This window comes from Stomoxys calcitrans, chromosome 2 (assembly GCF_963082655.1).
Source record: "Stomoxys calcitrans chromosome 2, idStoCalc2.1, whole genome shotgun sequence".
NCBI classification, from domain to species: Eukaryota; Metazoa; Arthropoda; class Insecta; order Diptera; family Muscidae; genus Stomoxys; species Stomoxys calcitrans.
The window spans coordinates 232,130,231-232,153,007 of NC_081553.1; the positions used below are offsets into that span (position 1 = coordinate 232,130,231).

Here is a 22,777-nt window from a genome sequence, read left to right on the forward strand (position 1 = left end):
TTCGAAATGTGTTCATTCACCGTAACGTTGCGTCCAACAGCATCTTTGAAAAAATACGGTCCAATGATTCCACCAGCGTACAAACCACACCAAACAGTGCATTTTTCGGGATGCATGGGCAGTTCTTGAACGGCTTCTGGTTGCTCTTCACTCCAAATGCGGCAATTTTGCTTATTTACGTAGCCATTCAACCAGAAATGAGCCTCATCGCTGAACAAAATTTGTCAAAATTTGAACACATTTCGAACCGAACACTGATTTTGGTAATAAAATTCAATGATTTGCAAGCGTTGCTCGTTAGTAAGTCTATTCATGATGAAATGTCAAAGCATACTGAGCATCTTTCTCTTTGACACCATGTCTGAAATCCCACGTGATCTGTCAAATACTAATGCATGAAAATCCTAACCTCAAAAAAATCACCCTTTTTTTTTGCAAAATTTCAAGCGGATAGCTTTTTTCTTCGAAATTTGCGTGCTTTCGACAGACAGATGGATGGACGGATGGACGAAGAGATGGACGGACATATTTATTATTGATAGTTGCAAACGAAATGACTAAATTAAAATAGCGCTTATCTTACGGTGGTGGGTATAAAAAGGATGTCGAGATGGCTAACACAACTCACTGTCCCAAGTTTCAGCAAAATCAGGTAATAAATGTAGCTTAAATCGGCGGCGGATCGGTCTATATGGGGGCTATATCAAGATATAGACTGATATAGCCCATCTTTGAACTTAATCTGCCTCTGTGCAAAGTTTTAGTTCACTATCTCTATTTTTAAAGACTGTAGCGTGATTTCAACAGACAGACGGACGGACATGGCTAGATCGTCTTAGATTTTTACGCTGATCAAGAATATATTCCTCATAGGGCCGGAAATGGATATTTCGATGTTTCCAAACGGAATGAGAAAATGAATATACCCCCATCCTTCGGTAGTGGGTATAATAAAGATCTGTAGTAAAGGAATGTGGAGTCATGGCGTCAAGACCATATACATAGTATACTGTTGTAGAACGTATCGACTTTCCGACTGCCTCGAAAATCGCAGTTAGCCAGATTCACATCCATGGAGTACGCTAGGTATAATATATACCCAAAGAGGAGTAAATGGTTGAGCGGCCCAAAGCTAGCAAAGCTTAGAATACCCTTGACCAACAGCAGCATTAACATGGTCTGTCCACGAAAAGAATGCCACCCCAAGTTCTTTGCATGAGCCCTGATCTCCAATCTCTCATTAACAAAAACAGGGTTGCAAGTGTAACGTGAAACCCTTTTTTAATAACCATTCACTTGGACTTAGGGGGATAAAGGCATAAACCATAAGCATTTGCCCATTCATAAATCCTAGACAGGTTATGGTTCTGCATCTTGACATGGTCTTCTATACATTCCTTAGGATTATTTATATAGACCCGCTCATCATCCATCATATATGTGGGCCTTGCAAAATGAGTCAGTCCGGTCCAGTCCAGTCAGTCCGATACGTAAAACTTATTTACCATCTTTGTTGCTTCAATAAATCACAATAGACTTTTTGTTATGAGTTAACAAGGTGATTACCTCATTAACCTATTAAGCATTTTTACATCACATATTCTCATTGACCATTTTCAAGATATAATTATTTATGGCTTCAACTTTTTGAAGCACTATGTGTGAAATACTCTCAATGAAATAAGGCATCAACAATCTGACTGATTTGTAACATCCGTGATATTATCGCTTAGGTATGTTGATCATAGGGTCAGCTATTACAATGTGCCACTCTGAGAGTGACATTGAAGTCTTTTAAATGAGCTACCGAATTGTAAGCTGTTAATTTAATTAGGCATCAAATGGTGGAAGCCATTGGCTGAACCCTAAAACAGGTTTGGATTAGTGCAGGAAGGAAACCCGTATCATTTTATACGTGTTTTAGTATATGATATTAAAAGAATACTATAAACAACGAATTTATTGTAGCATTTGGGAGGTAAAAGCTATGTGGGTAGGAAGATGAGGATTTGCTTTAGAAAAACAAAAGTGATTGAGATTCCATTGCAGGATATTATTTGTGTACAGACCATTTTGTTGTATGTTTTCTGTTCAAAGAATAGCACAGTAAAAATCTGTTAAAAGTAAGGCAAATTTGTGTTGTTGCTAAAAACTATTTGACTGACTACCTGCATTGCGATATCCGATTCGCCATGAATTTTCATCAGCGGGCTTCCTCAAATGAATCATGCTGCTTTACATACTAATCCAATTAGAGCACACATATGAATTTGAACAGTCAACTTGCTCCAAGCTAGCTCAAAAGAAGCATAGTAAAAACTTACTTCGCCTGTTGAAATCCAACTTATACACCAATGCTAATAACTACAAAAAAAAAAAAAAAGTTTGCCGATTAATTAGTTTTTTGCACTGCCATCCTTCAACGGCTAATGCGATCAGTGCTTTTTGCGTATAGGCAGTGATACCTACAACATATTGACGTGCCTTTCATTTGGTTTCTTTGTTTGGGCTTTTTTCTTCCTGTCTTAAGATCCTTTATTTACAATTGGAGTATATGAAATATATTAAAATAAAATATGACCAATAGTAAACCAGTCCGTGGTGAATATAGGGCATCAAAAAGCTCTCTCCATCTAGCTCAATCGTTGCCCAAGGCCTTGGTCTGATTCAACCATTGATAGGTTGATTCCAACTCTCTTTTCGTACAACGCATCAATGTGTTTTTCGGACGTCCCCTCATTCGCTGTCTTTGTGGGTTTCAGTCTAGGACATTTCTCGCTGTATCATCTCGCGGTCGACGTAGAATATGACCCACCTTAGTCCATTTTCTCTTTCGAATTTCTACATCGACAGGGCAAGTGTTTGTTCTTATTTGCAATTCTTAATTTGAAATAAGGGTTGGCTATTCGTAAGGACAATTCAAAGTATTTGTCGTAGGCAGCGATTTATGAAGACTGGAATTTTGCGGGTAATCGCTTGTTTTAAGCTCCAAGTTGTACAGCCAATTAATAAACTAGATTTCACACTTCTATTGAAGATTCTGACTTTTGTATTATGTGAGCTGTCACTGCATCTACAAACTTTGTTGAGTTTAAGAAAGGCTCTTCTAGCCTTGTTGATACTTTCGCGTATGTCTGCTTCCGATCCTCTGTCCTTTGTTACTTTACTGCTAAGATAGGAAAAATTATCAGCATCTTCAATGACATGACCATTTTAAATGAGCGGTTTCAGGTTTTTTTGTTCCTATGCACATCAATTTGGTCTTAGCTATGTTAATTTTCAGGCCTACTTTGGCCGCGTTTTCATTCAAGCGTTCCAAGATCTCTTTTAAGTGCTCAAAGCTATGCGCAAAAAGGCCTTTTCCCGTCCACGTAGTCGATGTCTCCAAGGAATTCGTTTATACCCAAGCAAATACCATAGGGTGTCTCAGAATTTCTCGACCCTAAGACGGAGTTTAGTTAAATTAAAAATAGCGTCGGCGATAAGATACACCAGCCAGCTCTCTTTTCCATTGAAACGGGCTAAAACTTCAGCATTCTTATACAGCTCCCTAATTAGCGTCACGATATTTTCTTTTGTCAAAAGTACGCTCGAAGTCGATGAATAAAAGGTAAAGGTGCGTATTTAATTCTGCAGACTGTTGATTGTTGGGAATAATAATGTCCTGGCCGAATACCTGCTTGTTCCTTCCTCAGAATGAACATCAAGCACACGCAAAATACGTTGCAGAAGAAGACTTGCCATCCTTCACTTCTTGCGTTTTGCAATGTATTACCCCAGTTTTTACAATACATTGAGAGAGTTCACCCTTCTTTGGCCTTGTGACCATGATTCCCATCTTCCATTACGAGGGGATAACGTTTGTATCCCAGACCTTTCAAATTATTAGGTTGATCGCTGGAGCTATGGGGTGTGCCCCATACCGCAACAGTTCGGCAGGTAAGTTGTCGGGACCGCCTGATTTGCCGTTTTTCAGTGAAACCAGATCGGCCTCAATTTCTTAGCAGGTGGGTGGGACTGTAGATATATCCCTAAGTGGGTTTCTGCGAGCAGGGTCCTTTGGAGCTGAAAAATCCGCGCCACCTCTCTAATTGCTGTTCGGGTGTTGTTAATTCCGATCCGTCCTCATCTTTTATTATTGCCGTTGGCCTTATATTGTTGGCGCTCATTTGCTTTATTGACTGATGAAGACCACGAATGTTTTCAATATTATCTGCATTTTCGTCTTGCTCTGCCAGCATATAAAAAATATCTAATTTTTTCGGATTGTGACGAAATGGGGTTTACAAGGTGGTGGGTATCCAAAGTTCGGCCAGGCCGAACTTAATGCCTTTTTACTTGTTTTCAATTTGAATTCATAGCCCATTTCTTATTACAGCTAGCTAGATGAATAGTTTTTATTAAGAATATTTTATTTTAAATTGGAATTTTTAGCAGACTTCATAGAAGCCATAAATACCTCCAAAGAAACTCCCATATATTTTGTTGCCAAGTTCCATTAATTCGTTAAATTTAATTTACATTTTATACATCTTTTGAAACCCCCAGTAGTGAGTGCCTTAAAGCAGTTCCCTTAAATACTTTACAAATTCTGAGAATGATTTATATCATCCGTGTTTTTGTGAGCTTGCCCCCTAAGCGAGGAAGAACAAAAGAAAAACATGTTTCCCATCATAATGGATCACATTACCAGTTGGCCGATATTAAAAACTCCAGAACGAAATGGTGCTACAGATTAAGAGATTTTTGCTGATGGTTTGTTGTTGTTCTCGTTGATTTTTTTTGGGTCCCATAAAACGAAAAGAAAAAGTATCGCCACATCATCTTGGTCTTTAATATGCTATTAATGCTTCATTGGAATTGTAATGGCTTTGTTGGCCCCTGGCCAGGGATGGGGCAGAGGTTCAAGGTCATGGAAATCTCAACTGTTTAATGTTCATTACGTCCATTTGTAATGAAAGATAATTAATCAAATAAAATTATATGAACATATGGGTGAGTTTCATGTAAAGAAGATTTGGATTAATGAGTTAATATTTAAATTTGAGTAAAAATTAAAAGAATAACAATTAGAAGCGTGCTAAGTTCGGCCGTGGTGAATCTTGGGAACCCACCACCATGGATACTGCCAAAAATGTATGCAAAATTAAGTTTTTTGTACGGTATAATTTTTTCTACATACCAAACTTATGTCATATTAGCAAAAATTAAAGCTTCTAGGAACCGAACAAAGATCATAGAGTGACTGGTTTACATGAGAGTTATATCAGGTTATAGACCGCGAGGTACAATGCCAAGCATGGTCATTTAAAAAATTTTCCCTAAGGAGGTGTCGCACTGCGGGATGCCGTTCGAACTCGGCTTTTAAAAAAAGGTCCCTTATTGAGTTTAAACTTGAATCGCTCATCATTGATGTGTGAGAATATGCCCCTTCTCGGTTCCTGGTGGTAATGTTCTCATTAGGGGAGGAATGACACCTCAGACATTTTGACTCAAATATGGATATCAAATTCGTGCTGCACTTCCAAATTCTCTTAATTGGAGCCCAATGTTGCCATGGCCGGTAAATATGAACCGTTTGGAGGATGTTTAGGAGCTGGAGCGGCCACCGGCACGTTGCACTGAAAATATATATCAAATTCGTTCTTTAATCCCAACGGAAACGAAGTTCAATTAAGGGGGTGTTTTAGGGGGCACCCCAAAATACTTGGCTCCAAAATTGGATGTCAAATTCGTTTTCTACTCTCAAAATCCTTTCAGTTTAGTCCCGTATTATCATAATGGGTCAAATAACCCATTTGACTTATCTTTAGACTTGAACGCAAATTTTAATGTCATATTCGTAATCTACTCCCTAATACCTTTCGCTTGAGTCCCATATAGACATGGTCGGCTAATATGCCTTGGACCTAATGTTTTATGTCATATTTGTAATCTACTGCCTAATACTTTTCATTTAAGTCCCATATTGACAAGAACTTCGAATATATCTGTTTAGAGGAGTTTTGGGGTTGGGGCGCCCGCTGGGTACTTGGACCCAAATTTGAATACCATATTCGTATTCTGGTCTCCAATACCTTTCATTTGATACCCTTATTGTGCCCAACGGACCAATTTTGGGTCTAAGTACCCATCGGGCCGCCCCAACCCCAAAATTCCCTTAGACAGACATATTGGACGTTCATGTCAATATGGGCCTCAAATGAAAGGTATTCGGTAGTAGATTACGAATCTGGTTGGTTGGGATTATAAATAGGCCATATCGGTCCATGTTTTCATATAGCTGCCATATAAATCGATCTTGGGTCTTGACTTCTTGAGCCACTAGAGGGCGCAATTCTTATCCGATTTGAATTAAATTTTGCACGAAATATTTGGTTATGATAACCAACAACTGTGCCAAATATGGTTCAAATCGGCCTATAACCTGATATAGCTGCCATATAAACCGATCTTAGATCTTGACTTCTTCAGCCCCTAGAGGGTGCAATTTTTATCTGATTGGGCTCATATTTCGCATGTGGTGTTTTGTTATGACTTCCAACAACGGTGCCAAATAAGTTTCAAATCGGTTCATAACCTGATAAAGCTGTCATATAAACCGATTTTGGGTCTTGACTTCTTGAGCCTCTAGAGGTCGCAATTATTATCCGATTTGCCTGAAATTTTGTACGACGGATCATCTCATGACCATCAACATACGTGTTTATTATGATCTGAATCGGTCTATAGCCCGATACAGCTCCCATATACCATATCTCTCTATTTTACTTCTAGTGCCCCGGTATATAAGATACGGCCCGGCCGACCTTAGCACGCTTTTACTTGGTTTTTTTTTTTTTATCCATACATATCAACCAGCCCTAATATATAAACTTTAAAGGTCGGAAGTGAATATTTCGATGTGAAGATGACTTAATGAATATTCCGCCATCCTTCGGTGGTGGGTATAAAAAAAAAACTCGCATCCAGTTTCAACTAGGCAACTTAATATATCAAATTTATTTAAACATCTTTATTATGTCTCAAGTAATTGGAATACAAATTAATGTTTCACCATCAATAACCTCAAAATCATCCTCTCTCTCTCCTAGTTTAATGCATCGAATATAAAAGTTTTATGGGTTTAAAATTACCATTTTTATTAGTCTTGCTTAGACTACTAAATCTTATGTGCTAGTTCTACCTGAGACTGGGCTACCTGCCTTTCACCTGACACCCAGCTGTCGATGAACTGGAATTCCCTCTTAGCCAAACTTAGAATAATATGGGCAGAAAAAAAAAATAACATTTTCAGTTAATAATAAAAACAACGCATAATCACACAACGAGACCGCATAAAGAAGCATTAAGGAAATTCGTATCAAATATCACACTGCCATGGGTTAGAATACAACAAATAATCCTAAATCAAACAAAAATGGTTAAGACTCACTCAAAAAAAAAAAAACAAAAGTTGGAATTCAAACACCATTGGAGGGTTATGCAAGCAGATACAGGTGTGAGTGAGTTTTCATATGGATCAATGGCCGTTCGGCAACCCTGAACTTAACACTCAAATTAGACACTCATCATTGGTAATTGGCTAAAACGCACAATAAATTTAACGCTTATCAGCGCCAAAGATGTGTGTGATATTGATAGGGGCCCAAAGAGGCCAAATGCTTATGGGACCACTTGGTTGCATCCAAGACATTTTTATGCTCGTTTTCCGCTGCCATCACACTTTACTTATTTTGGTACAAAAAAAATATTTTTTATTAAAATGGAAACTTGTTTTGTACACATCGCACCCTTTGGGCCATAGCTAGGGCCGTGCTTGCAATAAATTATACTCCAACCGATAGCATTCTGGCATTCGTAAAGCTTAAAATAACATTGGCAATCAAAATAAGTATCTTCCTTTAATTTAAGCATAGCACAAAGGCCATAATTAGGAGCTTAGAAAATCATCTAAAATATAACACATAAGAGAATATTACAAATTCAAACAAAACTAGTCGAACAAATATTTCTTATAGAAAAAAATGCAAACAAATTAACCTGGCATCGCTTCATTCAATATGACCATAAATTTGGAGCAGTGCACAAAAGTAATTGATCGCACTCCGCCATATGAATGGCTGGCCGGCTGGCGACCTTGAATTCACGACATAAATTAGCCACTCATTGTTAGTAGTTCGTCAATATCTAACTACAATTAAGTCAACGCTTATCAAGTCAACACTGATTTGTATGAAACTGATAGTGAAGCCAAATGCCTAATGCGTGAAGGTAAGACGCTTGGTTGCATCCAAGGCACTTTTATGCTCTCGCTTTCCTCTTCTACAACTGCCTCAATTATTTTGGGTACCTTTTTCGTTTAAGCCAACGAAGAAAACTGGTTTTGTAGACATCTCTCCCGTTTGTGGCACAACTGATGACAGCAAAGCGGGACCGTGATGAACACCAGCATCGCACTAAATTATCGCCTAAACAAAATTCTGACATTTGCTTCGTCACTCAAACCTAACTGTTGACCATGCATGGCATGGCAAAACCCGGTTTAGTTGTTCCATCATTCCAACATTTGTTGGACGATGACGATGTGACGATGGCGCGCTGTTCATGTTGTCGTGCCAGAGGTTAAACGTGTGTTTTGTTTTCTGAGAGATTTCGCTTGTTGATCTTATGCGATCACTCCGTGTGCATAAGCTAGTGGACGGATGGATGGACAGTTGGTATGCTTCTCAGACTGCTGACCACACAATCCGGTTATAAAAGAATCCCATGCTGCACAGTGATAACAAATTAAATATTTTTTGTTCTCAAAAGATTGTTCCACTTTTAATGAGAGTTGTTATTCAAAAGCAAGTAAAAATGTGTTAGATTGGGCTGGGCCGAATTTTGAGAGTCCACCACCATAGATATGGCAAAAAATGTTCACAAATAAATGAATTTTGTTTGCGTACCAAATTTTTACTAAATCAGACACAAATTGAAGCTTCTAGAGGCCGAATAAGACTAAACTAGGCCGTAAGTTTCATTCTTGATCGTCATGTCATTTGATCGTCATGTCATTCTTGATCGTCATGTGATTTCTTGAGCCTCTAGAGGGCGCAATTCTTATCCGATTGGAATGGAATTTTGCACGACGTGTTTCGCTATGACTTCCAACAACTATGCCCAGTATGGTTCAAATCGGTCCATGTTTTGGTATAGCTGCCATATAAGCCGATCTTGGGTCTTGACTTCTTGAGCCTCTAGAGGGTGCAATTTTTATCTGATTGGGCTCATATTTCGCATGTGGTGTTTTGTTATGACTTCCAACAACTGTGTTATGTATGATTCAAATCGGTTCATAATCAGGTATAGCTGTCATATAAACCGATCTTGGATCTTGAGTTCTTGAGCTGCTAGAGGGAGTATTTCTCGTCCGATTTGAATGTAATTTTGTACAACGGCTTCTCTTATGACCTTCGACATACGTGCTTAATATGGTCTGAATCGATTAATAGCTTGATACAGCTCCCATATAAACATAACTCCCGACTTTGCTTTTTGAGCCCCTACAAGGCGCAATTCTTATCTGAATAAACTGAAATATTACACAATGACTTATACAATGTTCGGCATTCATTTATGGTCCGAATCGAACTATAACTTTATACAGATCCAATAGCATAACAGTTCTTATTTAATATTCTTTGTTTGCCTAAACTCGACAAATGTGATCCATGGTGGAGGGTATATAAGATTCAGCCTGGTCAAACTTAGCACGCTCTTACTTGTTTTTAAACTGCTTACCTAATCCAAAGAAGCATCTGTATGCCAGTATTATTCTTCGCTTTATCTCCAAAACTTCTCATTCGTTTCGGTTATGGCGGTGCCGAGGTAGATAAAGATACAGATTATCACAAAGTTGTGGTTCCCAACTTTCGAAATTTTCTTTATCTGTTTGGTTGTACAGTGCGTTTTGGGAGTCGATACATCCATTACGTCTTATCTCCATATACAGTCAGACCCATTATATCGATGTCGTCGGCATAGGCGAGTAGCCTGTGTTCTCTTGTGAGTAGTGTGCCATATCTATTCACATCTGCATCTCGTATGATCTTCTCCAAGGGGATATTAAACAGATCACAAGATAGGCTGTCTCCTTGTCTGAAACTTCGTTTGGTATTAAATGGTTCGGAGAGATTCTTTCCTATTCTTAATGAGGAACGCGTATCAGCAAATGTCATCCTGCACAGTCTTGTTAATTATGCAGGGATACCAAAATCAGATATGGCTTGAAATTGACCTTTGAACGTTGATTGTTGATTTGTCCTTCTCGGGTCTTTTCCAGGATTTGGCGCAGGGTGAATATCTGGTCCAGGTCTAAGGCCGCATTGATAGGGCCCAAGTATCTCATCGACATTAGGTTTTTTATCTTTCACACAGTACGCTCGAGGGTATCTTGTGTGCGATGGGGAAAAGACTTATTCCTTTGTATTAGTTGGCACATTCCGTCTTGTCTCTTTTCTTGTGTGGGGGACATTGTATGCTGAGGTTCCAATCATCGGGTATGCGTTCTTCTAGCCAGATTGCGCAGATAAGCTGATGCATACGCCTTATCAGCGTGTCGCCTCCGGTCTTAAATAGTTCGGCGGATAACCCGTCGGCTCCTGCTGACTTGTTGGTCTTTAGTGGGGTCACTGCTACTTGGACCTCATTCTGACTAGGAAGTAAACATTCTATACCATCATCATTGATTGGTGATGCGGTATCATTTTCGCCGCCAACGACGGACACTAGCAGTACACTTTTAAGGTTATTTAGAAGACATGGAAACATTACGGAGCATTCAGTAAAAATAATCAGCGCACTCAAAAATTTGCACAAAATTTTACGGAATCGTAGTTTCGTAGTTTTAGTAAAAGAATGTGTGAGAGCGAAAAAAATTTTTCCCCCCAGAGAAATTCCTTACTTTTTTGCAGAGAACCAAAAGACTATCCATACGATAAACTATAACCAGAGAATGAGAAACCCGGCCTTAGACTTTTATGATGACTCTGAAGATGAAAACTTTATCGAAGTGTTACAAACGGAATGACAAAATGGTGGCATACCATACCCTTAGTGGTGGATATAACAAAGTCTCATCTCTTCCACCATTTGTCTATATGAATACCACTGCAATTTTTAACAAAAAACCAAACCATCATTTCCATCTCAGCCCACTGTGAATGGAAATGTTTTTACCTTTCATCTAAAACAAGCAAGCGGTAAACGATAGTATGTCGATTTAAATGTTGCTTCTCTTTTTATTTATTGTATATTTTTTTCTTCTTTCATTTTACTAACTTAAAATCAATTTTACTAACTTAAAATTTATTGATCTAAGCTGTTTGGTGACTAGAGGTATGTTGGGTTTGATTGGTGGTTGGTAACATCATTAGTTTTTTTTTTGTTCAATCTTCAATTATGGCATTTTGTCTTAAGGGGGTGACAGCATTTAATTAGCATTAAAATGCAGTGTTAAATGGAGACAACTTTCTGAGATCATATTAAGATTGATGACTCTAACAGCAAAGAAAAAAGAAGTGATTAGGTGGGCGGGGGGCTAAAATGTATTAGCACTCAAAAAATTTACAATTCGATTTATTCAAAGCACAACGATTAATTTGACAGCAAAGTTATGATGGAATTTTGTTTTTTTTTCAAAAACTGCCGCCGCCATAGCTATTAATCTTAACCGACTATCTTTTGTTTGTTATCGATTAATTATTATGACGCCTGAGACGCGTTTCTGGTTCTTAGGTCTCTCAATAAATACATGATCTACACTAATTTTATGGTTGCGTTTCATCTTGGGGTTATTAGACTCTTTTTTTCGTCACAATCGGCTTTTAATTTTAATGGGCGTGTTTCTTTTGTTTTTTTTTACTCAATCAACAGGAATTTAGATAAAAGGCGTGAAAATTCATATTTTTCGACATTTTTTTTTTATTTCATGACAGAATATTAAAATTTCTGCTGTGTTAAAAATGAGATTTTTGTTGTTGTTGTTGTAATAGGATACAAGCGGAACGAATCAGATATAAGCCGCGAAGCATTGCGAATAAAATGAAAATGTTAATCCCTACGCCAAGGACTTAAACATGGTTAATATCCTGAAAAATATTCACAATAATTGATTGTTCGCGAAATTCGCTTTGATACTAGGACAACGTTTTGTCTGAGCTAAAGACACTTAGGTATAGCTTTCAAATATACGTATGTATCTTCTGATTTGATTTCTAGAGCCACCAGAAGCACAATTCATTAAAGTGAAGACTGCAATTATACCTATGATATTCTGGTAATATTTCTTACATCTATGTCAAGTTTTGTGTACATCGAGCAATAACTTGATGCAGCTGTCACATAAATCGATCTCCAGATTTGGCTCTATGAGAAGCATTAACAAGTAAGATCGTGCAAAGTTCGGCCGGGCCGAATCTTATATATACCCTCCACCATACCGTTTATCGAGTTCTCTGCGCGGTATCTCTTTTTAGGCAAACAAAGAATAATGAATAAGAACTATTATGCAATTCGAGCTATATCAAATTATAGTCCGATTCGGACCATAAATGAATTGAATGCTGAACTTTGTAGAAGTTATTGTGTAATATTACGGTGCATTCGGATAAGAATGAGCCTTGTAGGGGCTCAAGAAGCAAAATCGGAAGATGAGTTCATATGGGAGCTGTATAAAGCTATAGATCGATTCAGAACATAATGATTACGAATGGGAGAAGCCATTGTTAAAAAATTTCTGCCAAATCGGATTAGGAATTCGCCCTCTAGAGGCTCAAGAAATCAATTTCCCAGATCGGTTTATATAGCAGCTATATTAGGTAATGTACCGATTTGCGCCATACTTAACACAGTTGTTGGAAGTCATAACAAAACACCTCATGCAAAATTTCAGTTAAATCGTATGAGAACTGCGCCCTCTACAGGCTCAAGACGTCAATATCCTAGATCGGTTTATATGGCAGCTATATGAAAACATATACCGATTTTAACCATACTAACTAGAGTTATTGAAGTCATAACAAAACACAACATGCTAAAATTTCAGCCAAATCGGATGAGACTTGCGTGCTCTATTGGCTCAAGAAGTCAAGATCAAAGATCGGTTATATCGGTCAGACAGGCGGACGGATATGGCTAGATCCACTTAAAATGACATGACGATCAAGAATATATATACTTTATGGGGTCTCAGACGCATATTTCGAGGTGTTACAAACTGAATGACGAAATTAGTACACCGCCATCCTATGGTGGAGGGTATAAAAAGGTTGTCTACATATTTACTTAGTACCTTAGGTCTAATATCACAGTTGTTTATTGATTTCTCCAAGTGCTCTTCCATTACAATATCGGCCATGACTGGGGAAGCAGGATATGAAACGCCAAAATTAAGGCCTCGAGCTTAAGTTTCAACCAACACAAGGTAAATACAGGCCGAAAGTGAAAATAACAACATCAACTAAATGAAATAGCTTTTAAATAGAGTCGGCCGAACGAAGCAATACGAAGTTGTTTTCATTGTACGGGTGCGTCTGGATATGTATGCCCGCCCGCGGGCACAGGATATGTATGCTGCCCATCCATGATCGATACCATATTTAACAAGGATTGATTTTATGGTTGCCCAAAAAGTAATTGCGAATTTTTTAAAAGAAAGTAAATGCATTTTTAATAATACTTAGAATGAACTTTAATCAAATTTACTTTTTTTACACTTTTTTTCTAAAGCAAGCTAAAAGTAACAGCTGATAACTGACAGAAGAAAGAATGCAATTACAGAGTCACAAGCTGTGAAAAAATTTTTCAACGCCGACTATATGAAAAATCCGCAATTACTCTTTGGGCAACCCATTAGATAAATTGAATACAAACTGGGCCGTTTATGAATAAAGACTTTAAATTGGCAAATAGGCCTATCTTCGCTACTTAAATAATATCTTCTATTGCGGCAACAGTAGGACCAATTTCTCGATTCGACTTCTTTTGCTCACAAAAATAGCTTTTTTTTTGTTCAATATCGATACAATACTGAACCATTTGTATCATATTAACCTCTTTACCACTCACAATTCCTCCATATTGTTGTTGCAGCAATTTCCTAATTATTAAATAAAATTTCCCTAATATGACTTGTCAGCCGGAAGGAAACACTCATAAGTGAACGCTTATGATTTTGGTAATGTTTAGCCTCATTTGCATAAAATAATACTACTATGTTTACCCATAAATTTACTACAGTTTCATTTAGTTCATCATAGACCATTTGATGCATAGAGTAAAACTAATTCGTGGTATTCAGCCAGCATGGTTGTTATTTGTTGCTGGGCTAAAACAGCATACACCGGGTCTTACTTGTTTCGGCTGTGTTGTTTTTGTTCGATCTTCGATGCCAATGGTTACTGTTATCATTTGGAGCTGTTTGTTTTGAATTTTCTTATAAAATCATGTTGTAGATTCGAAAATCTTTTCAGTCCAATTTCAATATCGCATCGTTTCGTTGTTAACCGTTTTGTGGCAGCAGATATTCCCATCTCTCTTCATCGGAAGAAAACTAGACCCACAAACGCACACTCACAAGCACGCACTATGAGATTTTGGTGTTCAGTAAGTTCTGAAGTGTTAGAAAATGGACCATGATGGCATGATGAGAACGAAGAACTTTAATGAATGGGTGTTAATTTTTAATTAAAAGGTGTCATGGATATGAACAATTAAATGTGCCAAAAATTATGAATAATTATAACAAAACATCGAATTTTTGTTAATGGTGATTCCAAATCAGGAAGTGTCTATGCATGAAAAATGGATTAAATGCCAAAAAATATTAATGAAGATGAAATCTTCAAAAGACCATATCGGTAACAATTATATTAAATTAAGCCGATAGCAAAGAAAAAACTCTAAAAAAAAAATTTTTTTTAAAAAGTGATTGGTTTGTGAAATTGTGTTCTCAGTTAAGCGCTATGGGATTTTGAGTTTGTGTTATCTCTTCTCAAGGACTTTGTCTCTCAAGCCTGTCTTGCCTTCCAGACAATTCATGAAATATTTTTTTTCTTTTGCTTTGTTGTCGATTGCCTGAAATGTTTGTACAGTAAAATCAACAGCCATTGCATTCATTTTGCATTGACCTTCAGACATTGTGATGATAATGACCGTGGTCAGCTGCTTGAGTGAGTGCATTCAGCAGTTGGCGCTTCAAGGACACCAACGGCCATCGAACTGAGATTTATGGGCATGTGTTGCAATGTAGCAAACATCGTTGTTTTTCTTTTTTTTTTTTAAATGGCAAGAGCAAATTATTTCTAAATGTTGTGCAATTTATGGTTTATATAACTAATTGCTTTGGTAATCTATGCCAGAGTTGTTTATTAAAATTTCTAGTGATTTATTGTGATGTAGATAATGGTATGGCAAACACGTTTTTTGTTACAAGTTTGCTTGCAGCATGTAATGTGGAATATTTTATTACAGACTTTGATTGAAACTTAATTGAAAACAAAATTGCAACAAGAACATAATCGTAAATGTTAACCAGTAGGGAAAGGCAAAAGTCGGGCGGAGCGGACTATATAATACCCTACACCACCTACAGTATACGTAAAACTCTTTTAGATACCACTTATATCAAAATTTAGTCAGATTTTTAATTTTGCATACCTATTGAAATATCGCATAGAACCTTATATGATTTTCTTACGATGGTACAAAAATTGGACCTTAAAAGTCGAAAGGCATAAAAGATATATATGGGAGTTTGATCTAAATCGATTTTGATGAAATTTTGCACACGTATTGGGATGTAATTAAAATATATATAGGAGCTATATCTAAATCTGGACCGATTTTTATGAAACTTTGCACATATATGAGGACGTTGAATGAAAGGCTCTACGCCAAATTTTGTAAAGACCGGACCAAAATTATGCCTGCTACAGCCTTAAAATACCATATCGGATGAAAGATATATATGGGAGCTATATATAAATCTGATCCGATCATGATGAAATTTTGCACACATATTGGGACGTCACAAAAAGCACTTCGTGCCAAATTTGGTAAAGATCGGACAAAAAATGTGGCTCCTACAGCTTTAAAAGGGCTTATCGGATGAAAGATATATATGGGAGCTATATATAAATCTGATCCGATTATGATGAAATTTTGCACACATATTGGGACGTCACAAAAAGCACTTCATGCCAAATTTGGTAAAGATCGCACCAAAATTGTGCCTTCTAAAGCCTTTATAGGTCAAATCGGACGAAAGTTATATATGGAAGCTATATCTAAATCTGAACCGATTTAGATGAAATTTTGCACACATATTGGGACGTCACAAAAAGCACTTCGTGCCAAATTTGGTAGAGATCGCTCCAAAATTGTGGCTTCTACAGCTTTAAAAGGGCACATCGGATGAAAGATATATATGAGAGCTATATCTAAATCTGGGCCGATTTCAATAAAATTTTGCAAACATTATGGGTCGTTAAAAAATTCAATTTGTGCCAAATGTTGTAAAGATTGGACCAAAATTGTGCCTTCTAAAGGCTTAATAGATCAAATCGGACGAAAGTAATGTATGGGAGCTATAACTAAATCTGAACCGATTTATATGAAATTTTGAGCACATATTGGGACGTCACAAAAAGCACTTTGTGCTTAATTTGGTAAAGATCGGATCAAAATTGTGGCTCCTACAGCTTTAAAAGAGCATATCGGATGAAAGATATATATGAGAGCTATATCTAAATCTGGGCCGATTTCAATAAAATTTTGCAAACATTATGGGTCGTTAAAAAAAATACTTTGTGCCAAGTTTTGTAAGGATCGGACCAAAGTTGTGGCTTCTACAGATTTTAAAGGGCTTATCGGATGAAAGATATATATGGGAGCTTTATCTAAATCTGGACCGATTTTTTTCAAAATCAATAGCGTTCGTCGTTGGACCAAAAAAAGACACTTTGCAAATTTTTGTGAAAATCGGACAACAAATGCGACCTGTACCTTGATTACAAAAATACATGGACAGACAAACGGACAAAGATAAATCGAATCAGAAAGTGGTTCTAAGCCGATCCGCATACTTTTCGATGGGTTTAGCTCTTCTCCTTCTTAGCGTTGCAAACAAATGCACAAATCTACAATACCATGTACCACAGTGGTGGTGTAGGGTATAACAAGTAAGAGCGTGCTAAGTTCGGCCGGGCCGAATCTTATATACCCTCCACCATTGATCGCATTTGTCGAGTTCTTTGCGCGGTACCTCTTTTTAGGCATTTGGAGATATATCAAGCTATAGTCCATTTCGGAAAGTTGAAGACCATAGAAGAAGTCATCTGGTAATATTTCAGTCCATTCGGATAAGAATTGCGCCTTCTCTCCTCAAGGAGAATAACTGGGAGATCGGTTTATATGAGTGTTGTATGAGGCTATAGATAGATTAAGACCATATTGAACACGTATGTTGAAGGTCAAGGGAGAAGCCGTTGTACAAAATTTCAGCCAAATCGGATAAGGATTGCGCCCTCTAGAAGCTCAATAAGTCAAGACCCAAGATCGGTTTATATATGGCAGCTATATCAAAACATGGACCGATTAAAACCATACTAAGCGTAGTTGTTGGAAGTGCAACCAAAACTCTACGAGCAAAATTTCAATAAAATCGGACGAGAATTGCGCCCTCTAGAGGCTCAAGAGTCAAGACCCAAGATCGGTTTATATGGCAGCTATATCAAAACATGGACCGATTTGGCCCATTTACAATATCAACCGACCTACACTAATAAAAAGTATTTGTGGAAAATTTCAAGCGGCAATGTCACGACGATCAAGAATATATATACTTTATGCGGTCTTAGACGCATATTTCGAGGTGTTACAAACAGAATGACGAAATTAGTATACCCCCATTCCATGATGGAGGGTATAATTAAGAAAATAATTAAGTAAATAGGGCTAGATTCCTGCTGTCCATATTTATTAAATATGAAAAATTGCGACGTAAAAAATATCAAACAAAGTGAGATGGATGCACCAACTATTTCTTCCCAGATGGGTATAGCTTAGTTGAATCAGAAAGTGTTAGCCTATCGTAACTTTATTCATTTACTGACTTTTCTCAGAAGGATGAGACACATGTCCAACTTTAAGTAAAGCCATAGACTCAGAATCACTACCTGATTCGATTTACACATGTCCATATTGTCCAAGTATTTTTGTAAGCAAGATAAGACTTTACCTACCACATGTTGGCTTGAATATCTGGTAAAACTAATGTTGTCACCTGTCTTGTATGCATAACTGGATTACTCATATAACTCAACCATTCGAATATCATAAATTTCGAATAAATTAATATCGCTGATTTGGTAGCGAGCTCGGGTTACCAGGGCAAGGGTTGTGGGTTCAATTCGTGCCAGAGGCTTTCGTTTTTCGCAAGATTAGAATCACTATGGGCAAAGATTGTCTTAGCCAGTCTGAGATTATTTCAGTTATTGCCCCAATAATGTCTCGGAAGAGGAAAATAGTGAACCCCTGCTTTGTAGGTTTGTAAATCCTTATCTAGGGGAAACTTTAACCTGTTGTACCCATTATGCTAGGAAATTTAATTTCTTTATGTAGCTGCATCTCTTACTTGGAAGAACCTATATGGAATAAAGATAAGCTGCGTATTCTCTACTCTAACAGACCTCAGGCATTTTTTTTATTTTCGTGATATGCAAACCCGCCTTCGCTTTTCAACCTTAAAAAATAACTCTTCTATAGCGAATATTGTGTACACATAAATCGAATAATTTTATTGACAATCGAGGTTAAATATGTTAACATTTTTGATTTTTAGTTTCAATATGTGAAGACCATCTACGGAAAAGAGAAAGGGTAGATATTTTGCAAAGAATTTAAGACATTTCAATGAAAGGGCGAGGCAACGATAAATATACCGATCGGCTGAGAATCATATCCTGATTCGATTTGGCTATTTCGGTCTGTCTGCTAGTCGATGTTTTCTTGTAATCAAGGCACGGGTCGCATTTGTTGTCCGTCTAAATCTGGGTCGATTTCTATGAAATCAACCAGTAATGTCAAGAGTCATAAGAAAAACCTTCCAGCCAAATTCGAAGAGAATCGGTTAAAAAATGAGTACTTTATTGCAATATTTCTAAAAACCGGACGAACATATATATGTCGAAGAAAGCGTTGAACAAAGTTTTGGCAAGATTGGTCAATAAGTGAGCTTGCAGTGGCTGTAGAAGTGCAAATTGGGAGATATATATAAATATATTAGAAATATATCTAAATCTGAACCGATTTCCATGAAATTCACCAGCAATCTCGAGAATCAAGAGAAAATCCCCTACAAATTACAGGAAGATAAAAAGTTGTGGACATATTTCTAATTTTTTCGCCATTTGGTCCACTGTGCGATGTAACGAAAACTCACTATTCGATTTGCGCTAATATAATTTTCCTTAATCTGACCTTCGATTCTATGATCCAATTTTAGAGCATTTATATTATTTAAACAATTTATATTGATGTTAAATTTTTATACCTCCACAATAGTATAGTGTATACCAACTTCATTATACCATTCTGAGTCGATGCAGCCATGTCCATCCGTCTGTCGATATAACCAAAACGGTCGAACGAATGAAGCTAGCCACTTAAAATTTTGCACAGATACTTGTTATTGATGTAGGTCATTGTTGACACTATTTGGATATAACCACCAATAAATCAATACGTCAATTTGACTTTATAAGCCCCACAAAAAATAAGGCCACAAAAATTATCCAATTTGGCTGAAATTGGTCTGAATTTGTCTATAACCTGATATAGCTAATATATAAACCGATCATCCGAGGTGCAATTTTAAGCCCCTACATGGTGCAGCCATTATCTGATTTGGCTGAAATTTTTCACGATGACTTCTTCTACGACCTCCAACATGGTTAGAATATAAACCGATCTCGCGATTTTAATTCATGATCCCATCTCCTGATTTATTTTTTTTAATCACCCACAGGAAGCATTTTTGATCCATTATACTTTTTATACCCGCCACCATTGGCTAGAGGTATAATACATCGAAATTTTGCTTTCCGACTCCATAAAGTATGTGTTCTTGATAGTCTTGACATTCTTAGTCAATCTACCAATGTTCGTTTGCCTATCTGTCGGTCTGTCCGTCTGTCTGTGAAAATCCCTATATCGAAATTTTGAGCAGATACTTCTTATTGATGTAGGTCGTTGGATATAGCTTCCATATAGCTCCACTATAACCCAATCTCTCGATTTGACATTGTGAGGCCTAAGAAGCCGCAATCGTTATAAGACTGGGCTGACATTTCGCACGTAGTGTTCTGCTATTACTTTCAACAATTGTGACAGGTATGGTGGAAATCGGTGCATAACCTTATATAGCTCCTATATTAACCGATGTCTCGATTTGACATCCTGAGCCGCTGAAAGCCGCAATGTTATCCAATTTGGGTTAAATTTAGCTTGTAATGTTTTGTTAAGACTCCAAACATTCATAGTAATTATTCTCCAAATCGGTTTTCATCCGGACTAGTCTGCCGTTTAGTCTTCTACGGCCTTTAGAATCTTTAATTTGCCTAATTTAGCAGAAATTTGGTACTTAAAGCACATATATGCCATTTGAGTACATATGCCATTTGAGTACATTTGCATATGCAGAATCCAAGGTCATGGATTCCCAAGATTCAGTCTGACTTGTTTGAATACATAAATCATCATATGCAAAAAGTCTCTACAACGTTTCAAGAAATCTTACTCTCATCGTTATAATGATTTATGGTGCGATACACGAATATTTAGTTCACTTTGAGGTGTTTGAGTACGCCAGCTATAGCCCATTGTGATTTTCATCCAAATATAATGCAATCACACAATGATACTTGAACTCCAACACGAATAGTTTTCTTTTTAAATAGGGACAAGGCATTTGCCTAAATGCTTTTGATGGCTTGTTAGCAATATAAGGAGCTGTCAATAAAACAAATATCATGTGGCTGTGAAATCTGGTTTGATAGACATATCAGCGTGAATTTCGCAACACTTCGTATCAGCTGTCCTGTAAATACAAAGAAATCCCAAGTGTGCTTGAGGTAAGACCGTATTATACCCTCCACTATGAGATGGGAGAAAACTATACTAGTCATTCCATTTACAACAGAAATCCATAGAAATCGTTTCTTAAAAAAATTCCCTGAAATTTTGTCTTTTGAAAAAGGTTATTTGAAACATTGTCTTTAGAAAGAAATTTATTAAAATTTTGTTTTTAAAAAAATAATAAAGAGTGGCGCTCCACAGGGGGGCATTTTATCGCCACCACCATAAATGACCTATTACGAATGGTAACTTAGGAGGGATTTGAACCCGTCTGCTACGCAGACGATGTTAAAATACTTCTAAGGGGTCTGATCTTAAAAGTCACAACTTTTCTTCTGCTTCGCCATATTATGGGCCATTGTGGTGGGCTACTCGTTCAACCAAAACCAAAGGTGGTAGGTATACAAAGTACGCCCTGACCAAACTTAAATGGCTTTAACTTGTTTCGGTTTCCTCTTGCATATTTCTGTCTCAACTCACATTATTTCCAAATAGTTTTCTTAGAATAGAATCATCATGAAATAATTCCTTCATAAATTTTGCGAAAGCATATCTCAAAAATTCTAAATAATTATGAAAGAAAGAAAAACATGCTGTCTAACAAGCAATTTCAAATTAATTATTATTAGCCACGTTCTTGGGTAATCCCCAGACTAGTTTCAATACGAGTAGCATTAAAATGTCAACTTATGGAAAGAAAGATTTTAATTTCAATTTTATCAGCTTAAATGGCAAACTTGTTTTTGGACGATGCTTTCTTTTTGCTATCCCGCTGCAATTCATTAAAGCCATGGGCTATACAGCCCATAGAAATTATGAAGATTTAGTAAAAGATGCATTTGATTATTTAAATTGGGCGTCAATAAATAGCAATTTGAATTTTATTTCCAAACTGGGAAAGGCCTTATGGCCGATTACTAGTTTGCAAATCTCTTAAAATATTAGCAAAGAACAGGTCCCCTTGAAAATATCGAGTTACTCTAGAGAAATCAGAATAATTCTCTTATCTATGAATCCTAAAATAAGCCGAAAAACTGGTAGAGATGCTGGAGCGACAAACAAAAACAACAACAAATTTCCTTTTCGACATTTCGACTACTTCCATGATTATGGCTTCCAATAAGCATTTAATGGCTTTAATCTCTAGCTAATTTAATCTCCCCCTGAAAGAAAAGCACCTCAAAATGATTTTGTTACAAAGAGAGAAAAAAAGTCCAATAAACTGCCAATCAACAAGCCCAGAAGAAAGAAAACAAAAACAAAACGATGCTATGAAAATATCCATAAAATTGAATAGGTGGGGTGGTGGGGAATTAGATGAGCTCCTCCAAAGCAGTATCGAATTAATTACGAGTGACAGTGATATTTTGCATGTTCGGAAACTTTGATTTGTTGACACCTACCAGACCAGACCTTTCATGGCCAGAGGTTAATGAACGCCCCTTACGGGCCCAGCACATAAATTATTCGCATTTCACTTCTTCATTTATTTTTCGTCCCACCCCCCTATGCCCAACGCAAACACCAGGCAGTAGAAAAAAAGAGAATCAAAATAAAAACCCTCCAAAAAAAGAAAGAAAGAAGAAACACTCAAACT

General features: G+C 37.1%; 1 protein-coding gene across 1 annotated transcript in view; it reads left to right on the top strand.

The window, feature by feature from the left end:
• Window positions 1–14,470: 14,470 nt before the first annotated feature.
• The window catches only part of LOC106088785 (salivary glue protein Sgs-3), a 12,489-nt gene continuing 4,182 nt past the window's right edge, over window positions 14,471–22,777 (top strand). Inside the window, exon 1 of the mRNA XM_013254505.2 lies at window positions 14,471–14,649. Within this exon, the coding sequence (XP_013109959.2) occupies window positions 14,632–14,649 (18 nt within the window). The 5' untranslated portion in view covers window positions 14,471–14,631. The remainder of the gene's footprint in view (window positions 14,650–22,777) is intronic.